This window comes from Perca fluviatilis, chromosome 9 (genome assembly GCF_010015445.1).
Source record: "Perca fluviatilis chromosome 9, GENO_Pfluv_1.0, whole genome shotgun sequence".
NCBI classification, from domain to species: domain Eukaryota; kingdom Metazoa; phylum Chordata; class Actinopteri; order Perciformes; family Percidae; genus Perca; species Perca fluviatilis.
The window spans coordinates 39,179,920-39,201,820 of record NC_053120.1 but is presented as its reverse complement, the minus strand read 5'-3'; the positions used below and the strand labels follow the sequence as shown (position 1 = coordinate 39,201,820).

The 21,901-nt window shown below is 41.3% G+C and overlaps 1 protein-coding gene across 3 annotated transcripts; it reads left to right on the top strand.

Annotated features, from left to right (window-relative positions):
* The first annotated feature begins 191 nt into the window (after nucleotides 1–191).
* Nucleotides 192–21,074, top strand: nek1 (NIMA-related kinase 1). 3 transcript variants are annotated; one of them, XM_039812010.1, is made up of 36 exons: nucleotides 192–258; nucleotides 653–801; nucleotides 903–999; nucleotides 1,131–1,228; nucleotides 1,407–1,490; nucleotides 1,591–1,658; nucleotides 1,765–1,851; nucleotides 2,352–2,406; nucleotides 2,709–2,909; nucleotides 3,011–3,083; nucleotides 4,412–4,563; nucleotides 4,919–4,984; nucleotides 5,293–5,352; nucleotides 5,436–5,483; nucleotides 5,583–5,663; nucleotides 5,841–6,019; nucleotides 6,100–6,222; nucleotides 6,340–6,442; nucleotides 8,393–8,479; nucleotides 9,099–9,182; nucleotides 9,281–9,358; nucleotides 10,859–10,954; nucleotides 11,040–11,258; nucleotides 11,357–11,410; nucleotides 11,515–11,752; nucleotides 12,047–12,175; nucleotides 12,284–12,460; nucleotides 12,669–12,872; nucleotides 12,968–13,073; nucleotides 13,270–13,346; nucleotides 13,446–13,663; nucleotides 15,112–15,269; nucleotides 16,557–16,951; nucleotides 17,621–17,754; nucleotides 18,486–18,618; nucleotides 20,251–21,074. In XM_039812010.1, the coding sequence occupies exons 2-36, from the start codon at nucleotides 685–687 to the stop codon at nucleotides 20,265–20,267; spliced, it is 4,296 nt and encodes a 1,431-aa protein (XP_039667944.1). In that variant the 5' UTR covers nucleotides 192–258; nucleotides 653–684; the 3' UTR covers nucleotides 20,268–21,074. The 3 variants fall into 3 exon arrangements, with proteins under 3 accessions (XP_039667944.1, XP_039667945.1, XP_039667946.1); XM_039812011.1 differs by lacking the exon at nucleotides 4,919–4,984; XM_039812012.1 differs by lacking the exon at nucleotides 8,393–8,479.
* The last annotated feature ends 827 nt before the right edge of the window (nucleotides 21,075–21,901 follow it).

The window sequence follows — 21,901 nt, the reverse complement described above, 5'->3', positions numbered from 1 at the left end:
TCCATGGTCGCTACACTTCCACGACTGACTTGTGGTTGCTATGGAAAATGTCCACAGCAACAGTACCATTGGGGGTGGAGACTACGACCGTCATTCACCGTGAAAAATAATGGACAGCTGTATAAACCAATTCACGATCGAGAAATAGGAAGGGGACCAATGAAAATGCAGCAAAGAGAGAGCTGTAGTTAGATAGAGAGCGCGAGGGCAGTAGCAATTACCACAGCCTCTGTGAGACAACAGCGAAAAAGACTAATGGTAAGCCAAGTGTTAGCCACCTGATATCATTTACATACCGCTACCCAGTAAGCTATCTACGATAATTGTATTACTCAGTGTTGCGTTCACTGACAGGGCATATTTTTTATGTAGGGTGGCTATTACTGCTGGACTTTTTCGTCTAGCTAAACGGTAACGTTAGCTATTGCTACCAGTTGTGTGTTGTCTCAGCATCACAGTCCGTCTGAGAAAAGAGATGCTTTTCTGTGAGACACATTACTGTGTATTTAAAAACAACACACAATCATGATTACTGAAGTTAACATTACAAAACTATCGACATTTAACCCTTAGCTTTATGATCAAAGCCTAATAAGCTCCAGCTTATTAACAGAGCTTCGCAATAACGTTATGCTCCTTGATTTCTTTGCAGACCCAGCATGAGGAGCCAGTCATTCCACTGACATGGACAAGTACGAAAAGGTGAAGAAAATTGGGGAAGGCTCGTTTGGAAAGGCCATCCTGGTCAAATCCAAAGAGGATGGACGCCAATATGTCATCAAGGAGATTGGCATATCTGCAGTAAGATCCTATGCACAAGCTTCACATGTCACTGTTAAGTGAGCTCCTTTGTGCTACCTTGCTCCATCCCTCCATTCTCTGTTCCTTTTTTTTTCTGACAGATGCCAAGTAAAGAGAGGCAGGAATCTCGGAAAGAGGTTGCTGTTCTTGCCAACATGAGTCATCCCAACATTGTCCAGTACAAGGAGTCTTTTGAAGGTATTCACACAATCCAAAGATCTTAGCCATTAGGTGAAAGAACCACACAGTTAATCTTATGCAATTATATCCAGATGGACACAATATAAGCTGTTATGCCTTTTCTGAATGTCCTATACAACTGTTTTTAGAGGGGGGCTGCCTGTACATTGTGATGGATTACTGTGAGGGTGGAGACCTCTTCAAGAAGATCAACTCTCAGAAAGGAGTACTGTTCTCAGAAGAGCAAGTAAGCCACTTGTCATTTGTCACTTCTTTGACACAGGCACTGGTGCTGTTTCATGAAAATGTATTGTATGTATCTTTTTTTTTTTTTTTCTTGGGTTGTTCAGCCATTACAAATGATGTATATACTGTAGGAAGTTGATACTGTATAATGTGGTGTTATCATCTTCTCCCTTTCCTAGATCTTGGATTGGTTTGTGCAGATTTGCCTGGCACTGAAGCATGTGCATGATCGTAAAATCCTCCACAGGGATATCAAATCACAGGTATTGCTTCATGCGTTACACGATGTTCCCTCAGTGATTCTAAGTTGTTTACTTGTCATGTATTGCCTTATTTATCTGTATTTTCATAATGCCTTCATAGAACATATTTTTGACAAAAGCTGGGACTGTACAGCTTGGAGACTTTGGAATTGCAAGGGTGCTGAACAGGTATGTGAAATGTTATCTGAATAGATTTGCAGATCTCTACAAAACCAAGATTTGGGAATAGTTAAGCACAATCAAATTTTGCTTTTCATTCTCTTCTCATTTCCAGCACTGTAGAACTGGCAAGAACATGTATAGGCACACCATATTACCTATCACCAGAGATCTGCGAAAATAAACCGTACAACAACAAAAGGTACTAACTTGATGTTGTAGAATACCATAGTTTTTTTGTTTGTCTCACTTGTGGTGTATATGAATGTTTAATAATAATCCAGAGGAATTTGCAATCCAAATTCTGTCCCACCAAATTGTGAGTCATGCAGGATTAGCTATTGGGCTCAGTGTGATGTAAAGGTATCATGTCTCATCTTAATTGAGTGAACCTGCTTGTCTGTAGCTACAGCAGGATGCTAGTATTGATTTCCTTTAACTATTTTAATAATGCATGTAATCTAATCCACTTTAGTTGCAACCAGTGAAGTAAATTTAGCACTATATCAATGTCCCATGTGGAGTTTTCACAGCAATGTTAAAATCCTTTTTTCCTTTCATTTAATGATAAAGAAAGGGAAAACATTGCAAGGGACTGTTAATACTTTTTTCAATGAATGTAAAGCGGCCCCAGAACTTATCCCTGCCTGTCCATTTGTGTGATCTCTCCTCTCACTTTCCCTACTTTCCCTCCCTCTGCAGTGATATTTGGGCCCTAGGGTGTGTCCTATATGAAATGTGCACTCTAAAGCATGCAGTAAGTATTCTGTGTGTGAGCTGTTTACTAATTAATTTAGATGTAATGTATTCTACGCAGCATTGCAATGCTCTCTCACATGCTTTGATCTCTTCCCTGTATGTACTGTATGTATAACGGTTGGCCAACTAAGTTTCAATTTTTCCTGAGAGTCTCATAATCAAATCTGTAACTCTTTGTAGTCTCAACCACTCCCTAAAAACCCCTACTTTGATCTATCATTGCCTAAGATTGAGTCTAATTGCCCTCAGTGATTTTTCCACAGTGGTTATTAAAGTGTTTATACATGTATTTCTGCTCAGTTTGAGGCTGGCAACATGAAGAACCTAGTTCTGAAGATCATCCGTGGCTCATACCCTCCCGTGTCTGTTCACTACTCCCAAGAACTGCGCTCTCTCTTGGCACTGCTGTTCAAACGCAGCCCGAGAGAGAGGCCCTCAGTCAGCAGCATACTGGACAAACCTTTCCTGGCCTGTAGGATAGAGAGGTTCCTCACCCCGAAGGTAAAGCACACAGTTATCTTACAGACTGAAGTATTTGCATTAACCAGACTGTGTTCAGTTAAAAAAACAAAAAACAAACATGTATTCTCTACTGATTCCAGATCATTGCTCAGGAATTCTGCCATACTTTTCTTCACAAGCAGCCTAAAATGGGTGTGGTGCAGGGGCCACCAGGTAAGCAAATGGGGTTATTCCATAATTGGGGAGGTAGTAGTAGTAGCAATAGCCATGCCATGAATGAAAGAATGATGAGCTGCATGATATCTGAAAGTGCAAACAGGAACCAGAGAGATTCAGGCTGAAAACTGAGATCTTTTCAAAAACAGAACTTTCTCTTTAGTCTCCAGCACAGACACACTTGAGTTTAGCTGCTGAGGACACCGCTAAGGGGAGAAGACCATCACAGTTGTCAGTGGTCGGTCGTGCTACCAAGCAGGACCGCAGCAGCATGGCTCGGCACGGCTATCCTGTGCTGTGAGGCAGAAGTAGAAATGCATGTCATTACGACTTGGCACGGCTAAAGCGGGCCAATGGAAAAACTCTTACATGTTTAACTTCATGCAATGCTGTCTGCCACAGTTTCTTTTTAGCTAGTACCACTAGGAGTCATTAAATCAAAAAATATTACACATAGGGGCTTTAACCCAACTATTATGTTCAATGAGTTCAAATTAGTAAGTCCCAGTTAAACAACAGTTAGATCATCTTTAGCTTTTAACATATGGCTGGGGTATAGTTACGAGAGGGCTTTGTTGAAATGGTTCCGATTTGATTGGATGACTTAAAAGCATAGGCGTAGCTCATAAGAAGTTATACAAAGCTGTGCCTCAACCCACGCCTTCCTCACCCGCATTTTTACATCAGGAGATGAAGGATGAGGGAGCAATGAATAACCTAGATCTAAACCACTCTTTTTTTGGAAATGTACACAGACTAATATCCAAACACACTCATTCTACTATGATATCACTCTGCCAGCTGCTATGAGCCATGAGCTAACTGTGAAGTGTGGTTTTATACAGTATGATGGGCGGAGTTGGCTAGTTGCCCTAAGGATGGGAAAAGAGAAGGATTTTTATATAAAAATACTCAAATTATTATTTGATATATATTTGGAGAGAATACACTTAACAAAGAGACACATGAATAGAACTTGGTTTTTTTTCTGTGTCTTTTAATTGTACCACTCTATGACATAGGTGACAAATTTACAGTAGTCTTACTAAGGCCTACATTCAATTCGTGCTCCAAATATATAATGCTTTGTTGGGGCAATGCTGGCCAGAGGTTTGAACTGCTAAGTGCATTTCAACTATAGTGTGAATAACATTATGGAATTGCACTTTCCTGATAAAATGTTCCTTTACTTGTTATCCTGTGGAGACCTGTGAGTAGACCCCACTAAAAAATAATGTTGTTGTCTTGTTTATTCATTTGCTTTGTATTTGCTGTTGAATACTGACTTGGATACATTTTTAAATACTTTTTACTTGTGTGACTAGCTAAGCGTCCCGCCCCTGGCTCCATACCACTCACCCCAGCCCAGAAGATTACCAAACCAGCCAGCAAATACGGAGTGCCTTTAACCGTGAGGAAGGTGTCTGATGCAGCCAAAAAGCCTGCAGAGAGGAAACTAGCTGTAAAGCATAAAGCGGTTAGTAGATTGCTGAAGTTGATGTCAAGTTGCTGTGATTTTTGTGCTTCACTTATGACTTTTTTGTGTGCTCTGGGTGTCAATTTTATTTTATGTTGAGCCCTTGTGTGTGTGTGTGTGTGTGTGTGTGTGTGTGTGTGTGTGTGTGTGTGTGTGTGTGTGTGTGTGTGTGTGTGTGTGTGTGTGTGTGTGTGTGTGTGTGTGTGTGTGTGTGTGTGTGTGTGTGTGTGTGTGTGTGTGTGTGTGTGTGTGTGTGTGTGTGTGTGTGTGTGTGTGTGTGTGTGTGTGTGTGTGTGTGTGGTGTACATCATTGTGTGTTGGCAACCTCTGAACCCCAGTGTCATATGTTGCTTAGGCCCCTCTCCCAGCAGCCCCCCAGAGAAGAGTGAGTCAAGTGGAGCAAGAGAGGAAAAAACATGAGGTACAGCTGAGAGCGCCTCATGATTCAAATTTACTCCTTTTTCTCTTCCAATTTACTCACACATTACAAGGTCCCTTCCTACCTGCATTTTTCCTTCCTTCCTCTCATTACGCTTGATCCCTATATTCACCTGTTTTCTGCTCATGGCCCATTCGGAGTGTTCTGCCTGTTTTAGCTTTCTCTGTTAATCAACATTTCCCTCCTCACCTACCTGCCCAGTGACAGAGCAGTCCTGCTGCCTCTTGCCTCAAAGCAGGTTTCTTTAAGATGTCTCTTTTTGATTGAGATGCTTTTGCCTCATGCTGCAGGATGGCATCAGAAAGAAAAGGATGGAGCTTATTGAGAAAGAACGAAAACAGAGAGAGCAGGTGGGTGCACTGTTACGTCCCTCCTGTAAAGTTTCTAAAAGATAAGGAAACTACTCAAAGTGTAACAACTGTGTTGCCTTTAGATGTTCCTGTTGAAAGCGGAGCAAATGAAGAGATATGAAAAGGAAAAGGTAGGTGTTAAATTTGCTCCTCGTGTGTACAGTATATTTCTCTTCTTTTATGTGTCAAGTCAATTACTGAAAAACTGATGATCCTGTGATCTATAATAGATCAATCGTATTAACCAAGCCAGAGAACAAGGCTGGAAGCATGTTTTGAGTTCTAGTGGAGGCAGCAGCCCAGAGAGGAAGGTAATTGATGCCCATTTCCTTTTTTTATGATACAAAATGTTACTTATGCCATCTTTTTACATTCAAAGTATTTCCACATTTTATGATTGCATTATTGTAACATTACAAATCAGTTGTACTTGTGTCATACATCTCCTGCTTCAGACTCACAACCACCCTTTTGTCCCCTTAACTCAGTGTTTTGTCGGTGCTGGAAAGAGGGCTGTCCCAAGCTCTGTTCAGGGTCCTACTCCAGCCTGTCTCCCAAGTAAAACCCTGTACGAACACTACCACGCTGCTCTGGACCAAATGGCTAAACCACATCCTAAAGTCATCAGCAGAGAGGGATCCTCAGCAGGACCAGGCAGTCCCGTTCGGTAAGTTTACAAGTCTTTGTATTTAAGGGGATTTAGGTGTGTCGAATAATTGTTTTAATGACATCGTCTCTGTGTTTAAGAGGTGTACCGGCTGCTGCTGGCCCAGTGCTGCCCAATGGCCCTGCTCGACTCCTAAACCCCGATGTAATCAAGAGGGAACTGCAGAAGCTGCAGCACGTTTCTAAACCAGTCCATGTTAGTAGGTCAGTCAAGCAGCTTCTTCCCAATCAGAAAGACCCTACACATCTGGATTTAAAGTCTACATCCTTGTGCTTTTCATAGTGTGGAAAGTAGTAGTACATACCGCATTCTGTTTTCAGGCCACGTGGTCATGCGGCTGCTGGACGAGCCTATCAGGTTGAGGAGTTTTTACAGCGAAAGAGAGAAGCCATGCTCAACAAAGTTCGCGCTGAGGGACAGCTGGTACGTGGTTTGACTTATACTGTGATTTTAAGGGAAACCTTTTGAGTAGGGGTGTGAATCTTCACTGGTGTCACGATTCAATTTGATTTCGATTATCATTTCAACGATTCGATATCATGATGGATCACCTCCTAAATATTATAATAAATTGCTACACATCGTTTTCATCAACAAATTCAAGCATTCAGATATATATATATATTATATATATATATATATATATATATATATATATATATATATATATGAACTTTCATTTTTATCGCATCTGCTCTTAAAAAAAAGACTCTCTGAATGTAGCATAGTCTGAACACAGCAGACAACAGACAAAAGGCAAAAAAAGAAGAAGCAGCGACTGGAAAATCAACAAGCAAAATCAGTAGGCAATAATTGATTATTGCATCGCGATGCATCAATGCAATGATTCATTTCAACACCCCTACTATTGAGTATTTAGTCCGGTTTCTGAAATACGGAACCTTTTCTATCATAGTTATGAAAGATGAAAGATGACACTGATGTATCTCTAGCAAATATGAGTCTTCACGCTCCATTGAACACTGACTGAATCAGATTGCTCTATGTATCGTTAAATGGTTGCTCGTACTGCCAAACCCACTGAGCGTCAGCCAGCTTTCAGCTCATTGTTTTGGTTTGTAAGGTTGACAGCTCTCACTGTCAATCCCATATACAACTACTGTATAAACAGCCTGCTCTCACCATAAGCTCACACAAGCCTGTTGTTATTTACCTGAGTAGCATTGAGCCAAAGTAATGGAGTGGCTGAGAGGCCAAAAAGACTCTTGTATGAAAAGATAAATCCATCAGATAAAGTTAGTGTATCAAGGCTCTGTTGCTGTCTGTTTGTTTTTTAAGATTATTTTTTGGGCATTTTAGGCCATTTATTTCAGATAGAACAGCTTAGACATGAAAGGGGAGAGAGAGAGGGAATGACATGCAGCAAAGGGCTGCAGGTCGGAGTTGAACCCGTGGCCGCTGCGTCGAGGACTAAGCCTCTTTATATGGGTGCTCTACCAGGTGAGCTACCCAAGCGCCCATTTTTTTAATACTGCATTAATAGATTTTTAGCCACTAGGGGGCAGAAGAACCTCAGAAGAAGCTGACCGACAGAGGTCCCTGAAATTTTCTCGCCATTTTAAGTTTGTAGCTAATGTGTTAGCAAACAATTGACCTCAAGCAAAATGCTCATCCCACTGAAATTGTGTTTTCTATATTATGTATAAGTTATACATTTAAGTCCAATGTTTACTGGCCTGATTTAGTCTTTACCACCCCTGAGAAAGATTTCTGGGTTTTCAGCTCACTAGATGGTTGACTTTCTTCACCAGCTCGCTGCTAACTTAATTTGTCTGCTGTATGGTGCTGGGCAGATTCATTGCTCGAAGGTTACCAGCTGCCATATGCTGCAGGCAGTGTTGTAGTCGAGTCACCAACTGTCGAGTCTGAGTCGAGCAGGACTACAAATAAAAACTAAATAAAAAAACTACTACAAATAAAAGTAGTCAGAAACTTCATCCAAGTTTCGAGTCCTATTTTCATAAATCCTCAAATTCGAGTCTTAGACCAAGTCATCAGTGTGCAAGTCCAAGTTGAGTACTCCATCACTGGCTGCAGGAAAAGGGGGTTGATGAGAGTAGTGAGACTAAATGAAAGAGTTAATCTGTACGCTGTAAAACCAAAACAATGGACTAAAATACCATGTAGAGCTGCAGAGGTGGGTGATCATTATCTGTGGGTTCATCATTATGAATTACTTCTTTTCGATTTACATGAAGTGATTTGATTCAATGTTTAATTTAAAAACTATTGATCAATGCAGGTTTACCTCCTGGCCCCAGCTCATGTTGTTGCAGTTAGATGTTAAGGGCTACGACTTTTTTTTTTTTTTTTTTTTTTTTTTTTAATGTGGTTAACTTGAACGGTAAACAGGGTACTCGTCAAAACCTGGCAGCAATCTATGGAAGCCGGGCTGGTTCGATTCGGTGCAGGAGACCCAAAGCCAACAAAGAGGAGGAGGTAGGAGCCCAGGCCTGAATGCCCAGCCTCACATTACACCTCACTCATAGCACGTCTGGCTTGGCTCGGCGTCCTTCATATATCTGCACAAAACTCCCTTTGACACCCATAATTCAACTCCGCAGCTCAAACCCATGCCCACTCCTTGCACATCGCGTGGTGTTCCACTGTCCAGTGAGCTGTTCCATTTGTAACTTTTTTATTTGCCTCCCAATAATGGCTGTTGTTATTCACAACAATATATAACCATTGTTATTGTTTGTTTATTGTACATAATGTCCCATTTCAAATAACCACACCACCTGAGTTTTGAGTTGTGTATTGCAGCTTTTTTTTTGCTTTGAATGGAGTACATATAAATATATGCATCTTTATTGTTAACTGCAAATTTTTTTTATTTTTTTTTATTCTGGCTGAATGGCTGATGTGTTAATGTTCATATGCTGTCATCATATTGTGTTTTAAGTAATACTTTGTTATAAGTGCTCCCTGGGTATGCAATAGTATTTTTGTATGATTGTGACCACAGTTATCAATGCTTTATTCTACTTTGTCTGTGTGTGTGTCTGTGCAGACATGTCGAGCATACAGTATGTAACATTTCTGTATTTGTTCTCAGGAGTACTTGTCAAGACTGAGGCAGATCCGCTTGCAGAACTTCAATGAGCGTCAGCAGATCAAAGCCCGACTCAGAGGAGAGAAGGTACAGTCCTCCACTCTCAGATTCTGAGAGCACCTTTTTAATGAGTGTTTTCAATCTCTGACATTTCATCTCCTGGCTACTGTTGGTGTGTGTTTCAGTATGACAGTGATGGTTCTGACAGCCAGGAGTCCAGCGAGGAAGCAGAGCTCAGGAGAAAGAAGATAGAAGCTTTAAAAGTGAGTCTGCCTGGAAAATAATACATTTCACAGTATGCAACATTTAGATGATAGCAAGAAGAACATAGTTAAACCAGTGACACAACAGTGACAGTGAGTGTTTCCCACAGATTACAAAGCAATTTGTTGCGCGCGGGGGGGGGGACACACGCTGTTGGATGCTGTCCTCCTCTCCTACTCTTTCTTCAATGCCTAATGAATCTATCTCTTTCCATCCCTGACCCTGTCTTTCACTGGTTGAAGCCTGAAAATATTGTAAACAAATTAATAACATAACTAATTACACTGGTCGGACTGTTGAGCTCTGTTTCAGACTTGATACCTCCAGTTCAGGCTGGTCCTCATCATCAACACGGGCCTTTTTCAGTCACGGAAAATACTTTTCAATACTCCTCTGGATTGAAGCACAGCTGCTGTATAGTGTTTTGACTTCGACAACCCAACTGCATTTTACCGCAAACTTGCGACTAGTTAACTTTCTAAAGCGGACGCAATCGCTCGCTTGCTAAGAGTTGGGTTGGGACTCCAACATTAACACACTGACATTATATTCAGAATATAAAATATTTTTTATTGGACTTTTTAATGTGTGTTCTGTTCACGAGATACCAACGTTTCGTGAACTTGTGAATTTCGCCAGCCGTCTTCTCTCGTTTTGATTGTGTGTGTGTGTGTGTGTGTGTGTGTGTGTGTGTGTGTGTGTGTGTGTGTGTGTGTGTGTGTGTGTGTGTGTGTGTGTTGTTTGTTTTTTTTTTGTGTGTGTGTGTGTGTGTGTGTGTGTGTGTGTGTGTGTGTGTGTGTGTGTGTGTGTGTGTGTGTGTGTGTGTGTGTGCGAGCGACAGAAGAGCAGGGGAAAGGAAATGCAGCTGAACGAATACGCTGCGTGTTTTAAATAGCGTTAAAAAACGAAACGCAATATGTGGCGGCCAGTGTTGATTGTATGGCGCACTGCCACAAATTAGTCTATGTGTGGGAAACACTGAGCAGGTAATAACAAAAGAGAAAGATAATGTTAGTCAATCTCAGCCTGGATTTTAAAAAGACCAACAGCTCCCTTCCAGGCTACCTGAGCCTGTGACTTGTTCTCCTGTTTTTTTTTAATCAGGATTAGAAGGTCAGAGATGTAGCTAGATGCTCACCCAGCATGATGCTCACCCAGCCCTGTAGGCAGTACAATCCTATTATCAATTCTACAATTACCTGGCAACCAGCATAGAGAAAATAAAACAAGGCCAATATTGTCACACCTTTCAAAGCCTCGCTGCTGCATTCTGCTCTAACTGCAGACAAAGTGTGAAATCTGAGTGAGACAGGAATCCAATTTATCTTAATGAGATTCTATTAAGTCATCAACTGAGATGCAATCATTTGCTCACCTTGGAAATAGACTGCAATTGGATAGAACTCTTATTTTCATTGCCCCCAAAAAATGGTTGGCCATATCCTTCATTCTTTTTCATTTGCATGTGTGTGTGTGTGTATATATATGTATCCCGCCAGGCCCAAGCAAATGCCCGTGCTTCTGTTCTGAGAGAGCAACTAGAGAAGAAGAGGAAAGAAGCATTTGAGAGAGAAAGGAGAGCTTGGGAGGACCATGTAAGCTCTATCATTCTTTGCACATTCATTGCACTTATTTGGTGAATTTGTTGAGTCTAATCTTGATTATTGTGTATTGTTCAAGCTTGAAGCTCGGGGGGTGAAGGTTGGCATGGCAGCAGGTAACGTAGCGGCGGTGGCAGCAGCAGCAGCAATAGCAGCAGTATCATCTACCTCTGACAGTCCTCTTTCACAGCCCAGTCCCTCTCAGCCGGACCCAGCTGCCAAAGCTCCAGTCCTGCCTGCAACCAAACCCTCCACCCCAGCTATATCCATGACCGCTGCCCTGAAGAATGTCGGAGCGGTCAGTATACATTTATAAAGTCTATCACACCCTACGTCATAGTATTGTTTGAGCATGTATTCCGGAGCTGTATCAATTTTGCATTTTGTGTTTGTCAGATTACTCCACTAAAAGATAAGTTGGCCGAGCCTGAGACTGACACCGACATCCAAGTGAGTGTATTAAAGTAACAGTGTGCTAAAATGGCAGGATTTCTGAATCTTACCTGAGTCAATATTTAGAAAGGTAATACTACTTAATGCTTCCCATGGTACAGAGTGAGAAAAAGCAGATTCTACGCAGACTTAACCAGAACCTAAAAGCCCAAAGCCCAGTGGAGGAGCTGGAGGAGTCGCTTCCACTCCCTGCAGAACCAATTCCTGCTCCCCACCAGAACCAGTCCAACACAGAGAAACGCCCCTCTTCAAACGGAGACCGGAAGAAGTGGGATGCAGCAGAACTGCCTGTACTTCCTGTGGCTCAGCAAACCTTAGAGGAAACCTTAACCACAGCCAGTACGTCCAGCCGACTCTCAAACCCTGTGTACTAACAATTCAATTTACGAGATTATTTTTTTACCATTTTGTGTACATGCTGGCACACTTACGTTATATTAATAGTGTAGTGTTTGTTGATTTAGAATTAAAAGAGATACTTTAGTAATAATACCACATGCGAGCAGTTGTGCTGTGGACATTTCATGCTCACTTTAAATTTGCTTTGCAAGGCATTTATACACATTAGTGCTTCTATTTAAAAGTTTTAGAAGACATTTTGCTCAGCTTCTGCCTCCTACGTCCCCTCCCCAGCTACCTCAGTGTCCTCAGAAGATCGACCATCCTCTGGTGAAGACAGGAAGAAATGGGAGGCAGGAGGAGTTCCACTTGTCCTCTCTGTAGCCCAACAAACTCTGGAGGAGACATGCATCAGGACCATCGGTGAGTTACCTTCTCCCTGAGCGAGAACACAGACACCATCTGCAGTGTGAACATAAAATAATTAAGTCTAATTCTCTCTCTCTTATGTGTGTATGTGTGATGTCTCAGAGCAAACAGTGGGTGAAGTTATACAGATGGGTAGGCTACAGGACGAAGCTCCTAGGAAGGTGTGGAGAGCGAGTCCAGACTCCCAGGTGCTGAGAGTACTTCAGGAGGCAGAGCTTCAGCCTCTCACCCAGCAGCTGGAGAGTGTCACCATCTGGGAGGAAGAGTTTTCCAGTCCTGGTTCGTTCTTCATTCACTCTTCTTTATTTATGTCATTATGTGGACATAATGGGGGGGGCTATGAGGCCACAGTGCTAACCATTGGGCCACCATGCTGCCCATGTTCTTAAATGGTTTAATTTTTACTTTTCAAATTTAAAAAAATGTATAAATAGTTTAGATGTACTAGAAGTATATTCACTTACCGATGATGCCATATTCTCCCCAGATAAGCCGAGCCTGACAGCAGCAGCTGAGATTTTGAAGACGCCTAAAGAAGCGTTGCCTTCTAAGCCAACGCTGCCTGCTGGGGTTCCGAGCCCAGAGGTCCAGAAGGAGCGTGCAGACTCCACAGAGGCCTCGCATCAGGAAATGTCTGTGGCTGGTGCTGTAGAAAGAGTGACACTGCCACCCAACCTCACTGAGATTCACGGTTAGTGTGACACTTAACCAGACATTGATTGAGTATCTCTGCTCAACATTTTTTTTAAAGCATGATGCAATCCTGTCTGGTCTGAATTCTTCCAGATCCAGCAGACATGGAGTCCCTGGTTTTGGAAGAGACACCTAAACAGTCCTCACAACCCCCAGCTGGTGTGCAGCAGGCATGGGAGCATGAAGCCCAGCAGCCAATGTGACTATTCATCTTTTGTTTTCTATTCATATTAAGAAAGACATTTGCACACCAAAATGAAAATTCAGTCATTGTTTCCTCACCCCAATATTTAGCTTAAACTTGTTGTACCCATATTTCTTGGAGTGAACAATTTCTTTATTACATTTAAAGACATCATACATGTTTGTGGAGCTAAAGTTTATTTTTCTTATAGGCCACCAGAGGGTGGTACAAGACCAGCAGACCCTAAGGATGTTGAGAAGAGTGCAGAGAAACCAACTGAATCTTCCGGTGAGGTTGAAGTTTAGTGAGTCACAGCCACTTTTCTTTTCTTTTTTTTTCGAGATTTTATTATCTTAATTAAATCTTCCCTTTGCCTCTGTCTCCCAGGTTTCACACAATGCGAGGAGCCCCTGTTTATAAAGTTGTGTTCCCCGGCCCACCGACGCACTGCTGCCCTTGCACTCCTCTCAGCCCAGTCCTCCATGGATGAATCATCCTCCTCTGTGGCCTCTCGCTCACGCTCTGTCTCCCCCCTGCGCTCCAAACACCACAACGCCCTCCTCATTGGTCTCTCAACGGGCTTGTTTGACGCCAATAACCCCAAGGTGATTACTGACTGAGCTTTTGTTTGGTTTTTATACAGGAAATGACATAGCATTATGAGGACATGTCTAATGGTATCCCATGGGATCTATGTTTGATGTCGCAACTGCAGACCTATCTCCACAGCCCTGTGTAAACGGCTTTAGTTTTTACAGAGAAGAAATGGAGGAGGAGCTCAACCTTCTCCTCTGGCCCTAATGACAAGATGAAATGGTGTCTGCGAGCCGATCCAAAGAGACTTCATCTCCACAGTACACCAAACATACATTCTGGGATAGGAGAAAAAAACACTCTGGGTTGTTTGCATTTCTTTAAACCAATCACAATCATCAAGTTCAGGACGCACCGACGGTGGCTCTGCAAAATAGTCACAGGAAGGAATAGCAAAAACAAATTGCCGGTGCAACACAGATGTCTTCTTACTTGATGATTTTATTTCACATTTTATAGTCACAGGAAGGAACTTGTTTTTTCGGTGGAACATTTGCACCCTGCAAAAAAAATAACGGCAGGTAAAATAATCAATGAAGTTAACTGTTCACACAATACAGTAACGTAAGCTATTTAAATAAGCTGGATACATGGTTAAACATAATTTGCTCTTACCAGACTTCGTTCATCCAGACTGTTTTTGATGTGATCCGGTGAACGAGTTGAGGAAATTGTTCTTGTGCTTGGTGTGATGTCGAGACTTGTGTGGTATTTTTAGGTAGGAAATCAGTCTTCTTTATTAATGAATGAAGCCAGAGCCATTAATCACATGGTCTGAACCTGCAGTGGGTAGGTCTGATAGAATAGAAGGAGCATCTATCAACCTATATCTTTCATAACCTTCATCAGGGGCAATGGGATCTGCAGAACTTAGCCCAACATTATTTCCACTTAAAGAGCTGCATAGAATATGAATGTGGTAGGTATTAGTGTGCTCTATTAGGGTTTGGTTGTTTGTAGTCTATAACCTTGACGTTCCACTTCCGGGATTGCTCCGGTGCCGCAGGAAATTCCGCCAGATGCATATCTTTTCCGTTTCCTTCTGCTTTCTTTGTGTTGGAATTTTAAATTCGGTGGATTTATGCTATTGTTAACTGCTCCTCAGATCTCTGCAGGGTAAATCCAGACAGCTAGCTAGACTATCTGTCCAATCTGAGTTTTCTCTCACACAACTATTTTACAGCGGCTCTGTGCGGAGCTTAGCGCCGCCCATGACGATTCTGATTGGTTTAAAGAAATGCCATTAAACCAGAGCACGTTTTCCTCCCATCCCCAAATGCTATGTGAAGTACCTAGACCCTCCTTCAGCGCGCTTTGGAGGAGGGTCTGGCAAAGCGAGACTAGGTTGTTGCTTACTATAAATTATATAATGGTATAATTTACTTGACTTGATCAAGTCTTCCTGTCTGAGCCCATCAAAGTTATTAAACATGTCGCTCTGTTTGCATTGTACTCTCAGATGCTGCGGACATGCTCTCTCCCAGACCTCAGTCGTCTCTTCAGCCCTCAGCAGGTCTCTGCAAGGGCGAGTGATGCTAACGTTGCCCCAGACAACAACCTGGAAATCGAGGACCTGGAGGATGCAGCTAAAGATGATGACCAGTCCGAGACCGAAGAGTAAGACAAACACAGATGAAATCTTAAAAGCAAAAACATGATTTGGGGCCACACTGTCAGGTTTTTGGCAAATCATAAGCTGCTGCAGTCTAAAAATGGCTGGTCATTTTAATGGTGACCGATATCTTGCCTTATCCCAATTCTGTCAATCATTTTCTAGGCATGAGAGACAAGATTAGTTTCATTTTGCTATTAAACTTTAAATACAGCCATTTGCATCAAATTGTTGGAAATGTAAGACAGAGGATGGCCAATTACTTCATATCCTATGGTCCTGTGATAAGGTCCAGGAATTTTTTGACCAGGATACATGATAACCTATGTCAGATTGCAGGGACCTAGGTTCCATTCAGCCCAAGATTATTGGTTCTCAGAGATGGGTCAGTCCTAAGTGGGATGGATAATCACATAAGAAGCTGGGTCCAGACTAGTTTAAAAATATCATACAAACAGATTGCCAGATTGGATGTATATATTAGAACATAGATATTCAACAGGGGAGCCACCACATTTTTGTTCAATAGTTTAAAATAAAAAAATAAAAACTTGAATCCAACATATTATTTGTAAAGATAAATCTTTTTCATTTATTTACACAACATTGATGATAGGCTTACGTGCCTATAGGTAGATAGCCATCCACAGATACAGTTAAGCTTAAGGATTCACTATGCCACAATCTAACATTAAAACATGATGTATAAATGAATGTATATGTCAACAATTATTATTTTGATACCTTAGTATTGTATGCCCCATAAAAAGGTATGTGTGAAGGCTTTATGCCTCCCTACATGTTATTGCAGGCCCAGTGTAATATGCAATTTATATTTTATATTCATATTTTATACAATATATGTAGTAAGGGGTCCCTGCTCCATCTCTTTTTCAACTGAGGGGTCTTTGGTCTAAAAGACGTTGAAGACCCCTGTACTAGAAAATGGGGAAAGTACCTGAGCTTTCTGGAGGAAGCGATGTGTTGAGGAGAAGCGTAAAGTATGTGCTTATGGTTTTATCACATATACATATGTTTATTTGGTTTACAGTTTATTGTCCATTTGGTTATTTTGTTATATTGTCTTGAATGTTATGGCTATTGTGTCATCTTTTCTTGAATGTGAAAAGAAAAAAAAAAATGTTGAGTGATGATGACGAGTGGGGGGGTTCAGGTGGGGAGGGCATATGTTCATGTTGTAAAGTGTATGTTTTGTGTTAATCATTTAAAAAAAAAAAAAACAGCCATTTGATGGCATCCTGTGTGTAACAACAATATTCCCTGTTCCCTAGTGCATATGAGGATGAAGACCTGCGGGACATCCGGGCCTCTATGGAGAGACTGCTCCAAGAAGAGGGCGACCTAATGAGGACCACTCCAGAGGTTGGTGCAGGAGACTTTAATGGGAACCGTCCAGAAGGCGAAGACCAAGTACTGTTCAACAGGATAGCAGCTGAGATCGATCAGGACAACAATCAGATGGCTGTAGATGATGATGATGATGATGATGACGACGATGAAGAGGAGGAGGAAGAAGAAGGCGAGGAGGAGGAGGATGAGGAGGACGAGGATGAGGAATGCTCTAATGGGAGTCCTGGCGACGAAGAAGCAGGGGAGCTGCTCCCTAATGGTGTGGGAGAGCGGAGCCACAGTAATAACAGCCCGCTCAATGAGGAGTGGCAGTCAGGTACCAGGAATGTTCCGAGTTGGTGAAATAAAAGCGGATTCAAATATTTTAATTTAGGGCTGCAACAACTAATGATTATTTTCATTGTCGATTAATCTGTTGGTTATTTTCTCGATTAATCGAATAGTTGTCTATAAAATGTCATAAAATGGTGAAAAATGTCCATCAGTGTTTTACAAAAGCCTAAGATGACATCTTCAAATGTCTTGTTTTGTCCACAACTCAAAGATATTCAGTTTACTGTCACAGAGGAGAGAAGAAACTAGAACATATTCCCATTTAAGAAGCTGGAATCAGAGAATTATCTTTCTTTTTTTTTTTTATAAAAAAGAACTCAAACCGATTAATCAATTATCAAAAGTACTTGTCGATTAACTTATTGGTTGACAACTAATCGATTAATCTTTGCGGCCCTATTTTAATTTAGTTAGTATTAGTTATTTTAATGTAAGAACAAACATTCATTTACCACTTTTGTGTGACATACTCATGAGAAAACTTGCAAACTACTTCAGATTGTAAAAAAAAACAAAAACATCTGAATGAATATTTTATGTCAGATGATTCATGCTTTTAATAACTGGCCGTGTAATAAATGGTATAGTATTTTTTGCAAACAAGTCTAACAGGATTATGAGAACTGATAAATGCTGCTGCACCATCCTATAGATGGCAGTGGAGAGTATCAGGGCGGAGAGGCTGCGCATCATGACAGCATCTTCAGTCGTCTGGAAGAACTTCGCTTCAATCTGGAGCAGCAGATGGGCTTTGAGAAGTTCATCGAGGCTTACAATAAGATTAAGGTATGAAACTTTTCTTATCTTTCTAAATGTTAACACCGCTAAATGCTGCAACATAAAGGGCCCTATCTTGCACCCAGCGCGGCGCAAAGCCCGACGCAAGTGTCTTTGCTATTTTAAGACCGTCCAGCGCCTGCGTGGTTTAAATAAGAAATGCACCTGCGCCCATCTGTGTGCCCGTGGGCGGGCTGGTCTTACAGGGAGGTGTGTTCAGGTGCATTCTGGGAGTATTGATATCTTGAGGCAGCGGGAAGTGATCGCGCCATCGACCAACAAAAACCTGGTCTAAAGTCAATAAAACGGCATTTCATTGTTATTTTAATATCGCACAGCGCGCGCACGCTATGTTTGTTACACACACGCACAGGGACACGCAGCAGCACGCACCAATGCAAAATATTACAAATAAAAATATTACGGTGCAAATCCTCCATCATAATAGCAATGCGCCAAGGTCCAAACCTGGCTTTTAAAGGGAATGGGAGATGACTCTCTGATTGGTTGATTGCATGTTATGCCCAAAACACACCTCTGATTAATGAAGACACTAAGGACAACCCTTTGGAACCACGCACCCGGTGCACGGACCCTTTTTTCCGCCGTCAAACTAGCAAAAGTGGATTCATACACGCCCTAAACGCACCTGCGCCAGGCGCTTCATGCCGTGCGCTTAGATTGTTAAAATAGTGCCCAAAGAGTGATTGAACATATGTTTTGTTTTTTTGGCATTTAAGGCTATGCATGAAGACGAAGATGAGAATATTGACCTGGGCTCCAGTTTTGTCTTAAGCATTCTGGGAACTGAGCACCAACATCTGTATCCCAACATCCTTCATCTAGTGATGGCAGATGGCGCATACCAAGAAGGTTAGTGACGGTAGTTGGTTCTTAGTTGATTGAAGATATTTTTATCTGCATGTAATGCATCACTTCCACTGTGTCTCTGAAAGGCACGGAGCTTCTCTATTTAATTTAAGTGACACCATAGCAACTGGTTAGATGTCCTATTTTCCTCCGTTCTTTATGCTATTATTTGCCATTTTCCGTGATTCTTGTTGCTTGTGTAAACCACAGAAATACATGTGTATCTCTTGTAATTGTTCTAGTCAGCAACAGTATTGAAATGTCCTCCATGGTTTTCCCACAGCACAGAGCTGTGTCAGAGTACAGGGAGTGTCTAAAGGTAGAATACGTAGTGAGCATGGCTTTACTGTTTGTAATCACACCGTTCAGACTTCGCCTCTCCTCCAAAGAGTGGATGAAGAGAGGGAGCACCGAACAAAGCAGTAATCAGAGGAATAGAAGGCTTTTCTCATATTGTTTCGCAGCGGTTATATTCTAAAGCACAAATAAACACAACCACACCTCCGCGGCAAGGTGCTGTATTGTTGGATTATCAGTGAATGCAGGGGCTTCATCCTGTCTGTTTCTGAGTGTCTGCTAGTAGAACATATGAGTAGATATGAGACGCTGAGGGGGAAAAGCCGCAGTTGGGAGCATGAACTGGCTGCACACCCTGCACACTGTTATTGGCTGGGGGTTACACACCCATCGTGGGGCCCAGAGTCTCTTTGTTACCACCCAGAAACATTCTGCACACATTAAAGTAAAAAGGAAAGAGTAAATCCAGGCAGAGGTCACGGTGTCTGCAGATAAAGACGCCACCAAACCCTTCTAGTAGGTCATAAGTGATGATTGAGAGGGATTACTTTTGTATTACTCAAGACATTGTTTTTTTTTTTTTTTTAGGAAATTTATTTCACCTTTTAATCTAATCTCTGAAATCCTATCCTCTTTGCTCACATTGCTACCAAGTCATAAAGAGAGATGTGAAACACACCCTTAACGCTATCTGTCTGCTTCTTCTCGCTGTGTGCCGAGTCGGTTGTCAGACTGGGGCCACAGCAGATACAGAAAGAGATAAGGGGTGGGGGAGGGAGTATTTTCAGTTTGACAGATTTCCCTCAGGATGCGAGCAGTCTTGAGAAATTCTCTCACTGAACATCTCTTTTCAACAAGTCTTTAGTTTTCTATTTTTGCTGTCTTCAGTAGAAGAAATGGAGGATGCATGCTAAATGTCAAATATCTCCCTGAGGACCTATCTCAAGGTCTGTGAAAGATGCATCTTATGGCTCCCATCCATACAGCAGTAACACTTGGTATATTTTGAAATATGTTTTGAGGCATCTAACATAGTACAAATGTACTGTGGTAATGCAGTATGATCTATTGGCTACAGTCACACATTATCCATCACTTGGCTGTGGGGTTTAGGTCACTTCTGATGCCTGTTCCCGTTAAATGGGATCACCAAAGTCATGAGGATGCATCATCTGGGACCCACAAATGTCTCTACTGATTTCTGTGCCAGTTTGGAGTCATCTGCCTCTCTTTTGTCATTTCTTATTAAGAGACATGCTCGAACCAATGAACTCTGCCTCTCTAATTAATTATCTGTCCCAACATGGTTCTCTTTCTTCTCTCTTCTCTCTCTTGTAGATAACGATGATGAATAATTGTTGGTGCAGTGGAGCTGCTGGCAGCTATGACAATCTGCTAGCTATCTGATGTCTTCCCATGACGCACACCATTGGCAGGAGGATCTATGCATGAGGTGTCGCAGCCATGCATCTAACAGTGTTTCAGGCACACTTGCATGATGAATAACTAGTACACTCAAGGCTGTGTTTCATACTTTTGACTATCAGCACCTGACACTATTTTCTAACCAGTGTTCATTCAAAAGTGCATTTATCAAATCCGCGTTCTTAATAACCAAAGTTTAACTTCAAGGTTCTGTCAAATGTTTGTGAAACATGTCTGTTTGTGAAAGAAACATGTATTGTCCCGTTTGGATTAATAGCATAAACACAGTTGTGTTTCAGTTTGTTGTCAGTTCGGTTAAAATCCACAGTGGCTTTTTATGATTTTGTCGGGCGAAGATCTGGTTCTCTCAGGTGCTCCGTTTCTAACTGTCCCATAAACAAAACCACAGCTTCAAATCATCCACCAGGTCCCCCTCGAAGCCAATGTACCATGTCTCACTCCGAACCAGTTGAACCTCCTTTTCTTACAACTCTTTTCACCAAACAAGACGTTAAATATTATCTTAATACATTTTTCACATTTCTTACTGTTTCACTTAACCCAAATTAAATCCAAATAGAATTGGGTGAGACTGTATGTTGCCACGGTACTGTAGCAAGACTGTGGCATTAGAGTGCTTGGTGTGATGTAGCGGGCCACGTCAGAATGATGTTCGGTGCAGAGACTTGTACCGATGATGTAAGCAATGGTATATGTATGTGTATGTACGTCCATGTCCTCCATATATATATATATATATATATATATATATATATATATATATATATATATAACAATAATTCACATTTGATTATAAATTAAATATTGTAAATGTTTATATGAATAAACCTTTTTTTTTTTTTTAAAGAAACTAAGGACTTTTATTTTCTTTCTACGTCACTATAACTAACTAACACTATAACACTGTAAGCATGGATGGATTACTGAATGGGCCTACCGGACACCGCACCCCCACACCCCACACCCTTCCCCTTCACCACCTACAAAATGTCACTCATATAAAATAGAATAGAATAGAATAGAATGCCTTTATTGTCATTGTATCATCAAAAATGTAAAAAAAAAAAAAAAACTTTCTCTCCACACTTGCATTCATACACACGATAATAACGATAATACTAAATAAATAGAATCAGAATCAGCTTTATTGGCCAGGTTTGCGTAAACAAACAAGGAATTTGACTCTAGTTAATCTTTGCTCTCAAAGTACAATACTCCCTTAACATATAAAGAATAAAAACAGAAAGGACCGTAAGAAATATATAAATACTATTAAGTATGCAGTATAACAATACAATATCATTTACAAATGTACAAAGCATATACAATAACAATTGAAGAGAGGGAAGGAATGGTGCAATATGAGTATAGTCAGAGATTTAAATATAAATATAGTGCCTAAATATAAATATAGTTCCCAAAGATAAATAGATAAATGAAGTAGTCAAAAACTGCATTGAGAAAAGTGCACATGGATTAGAATTGCACATTGGTTTAAAAACAAGAGACATCCACCAACCAGGAAGAGACTATATAATGTATA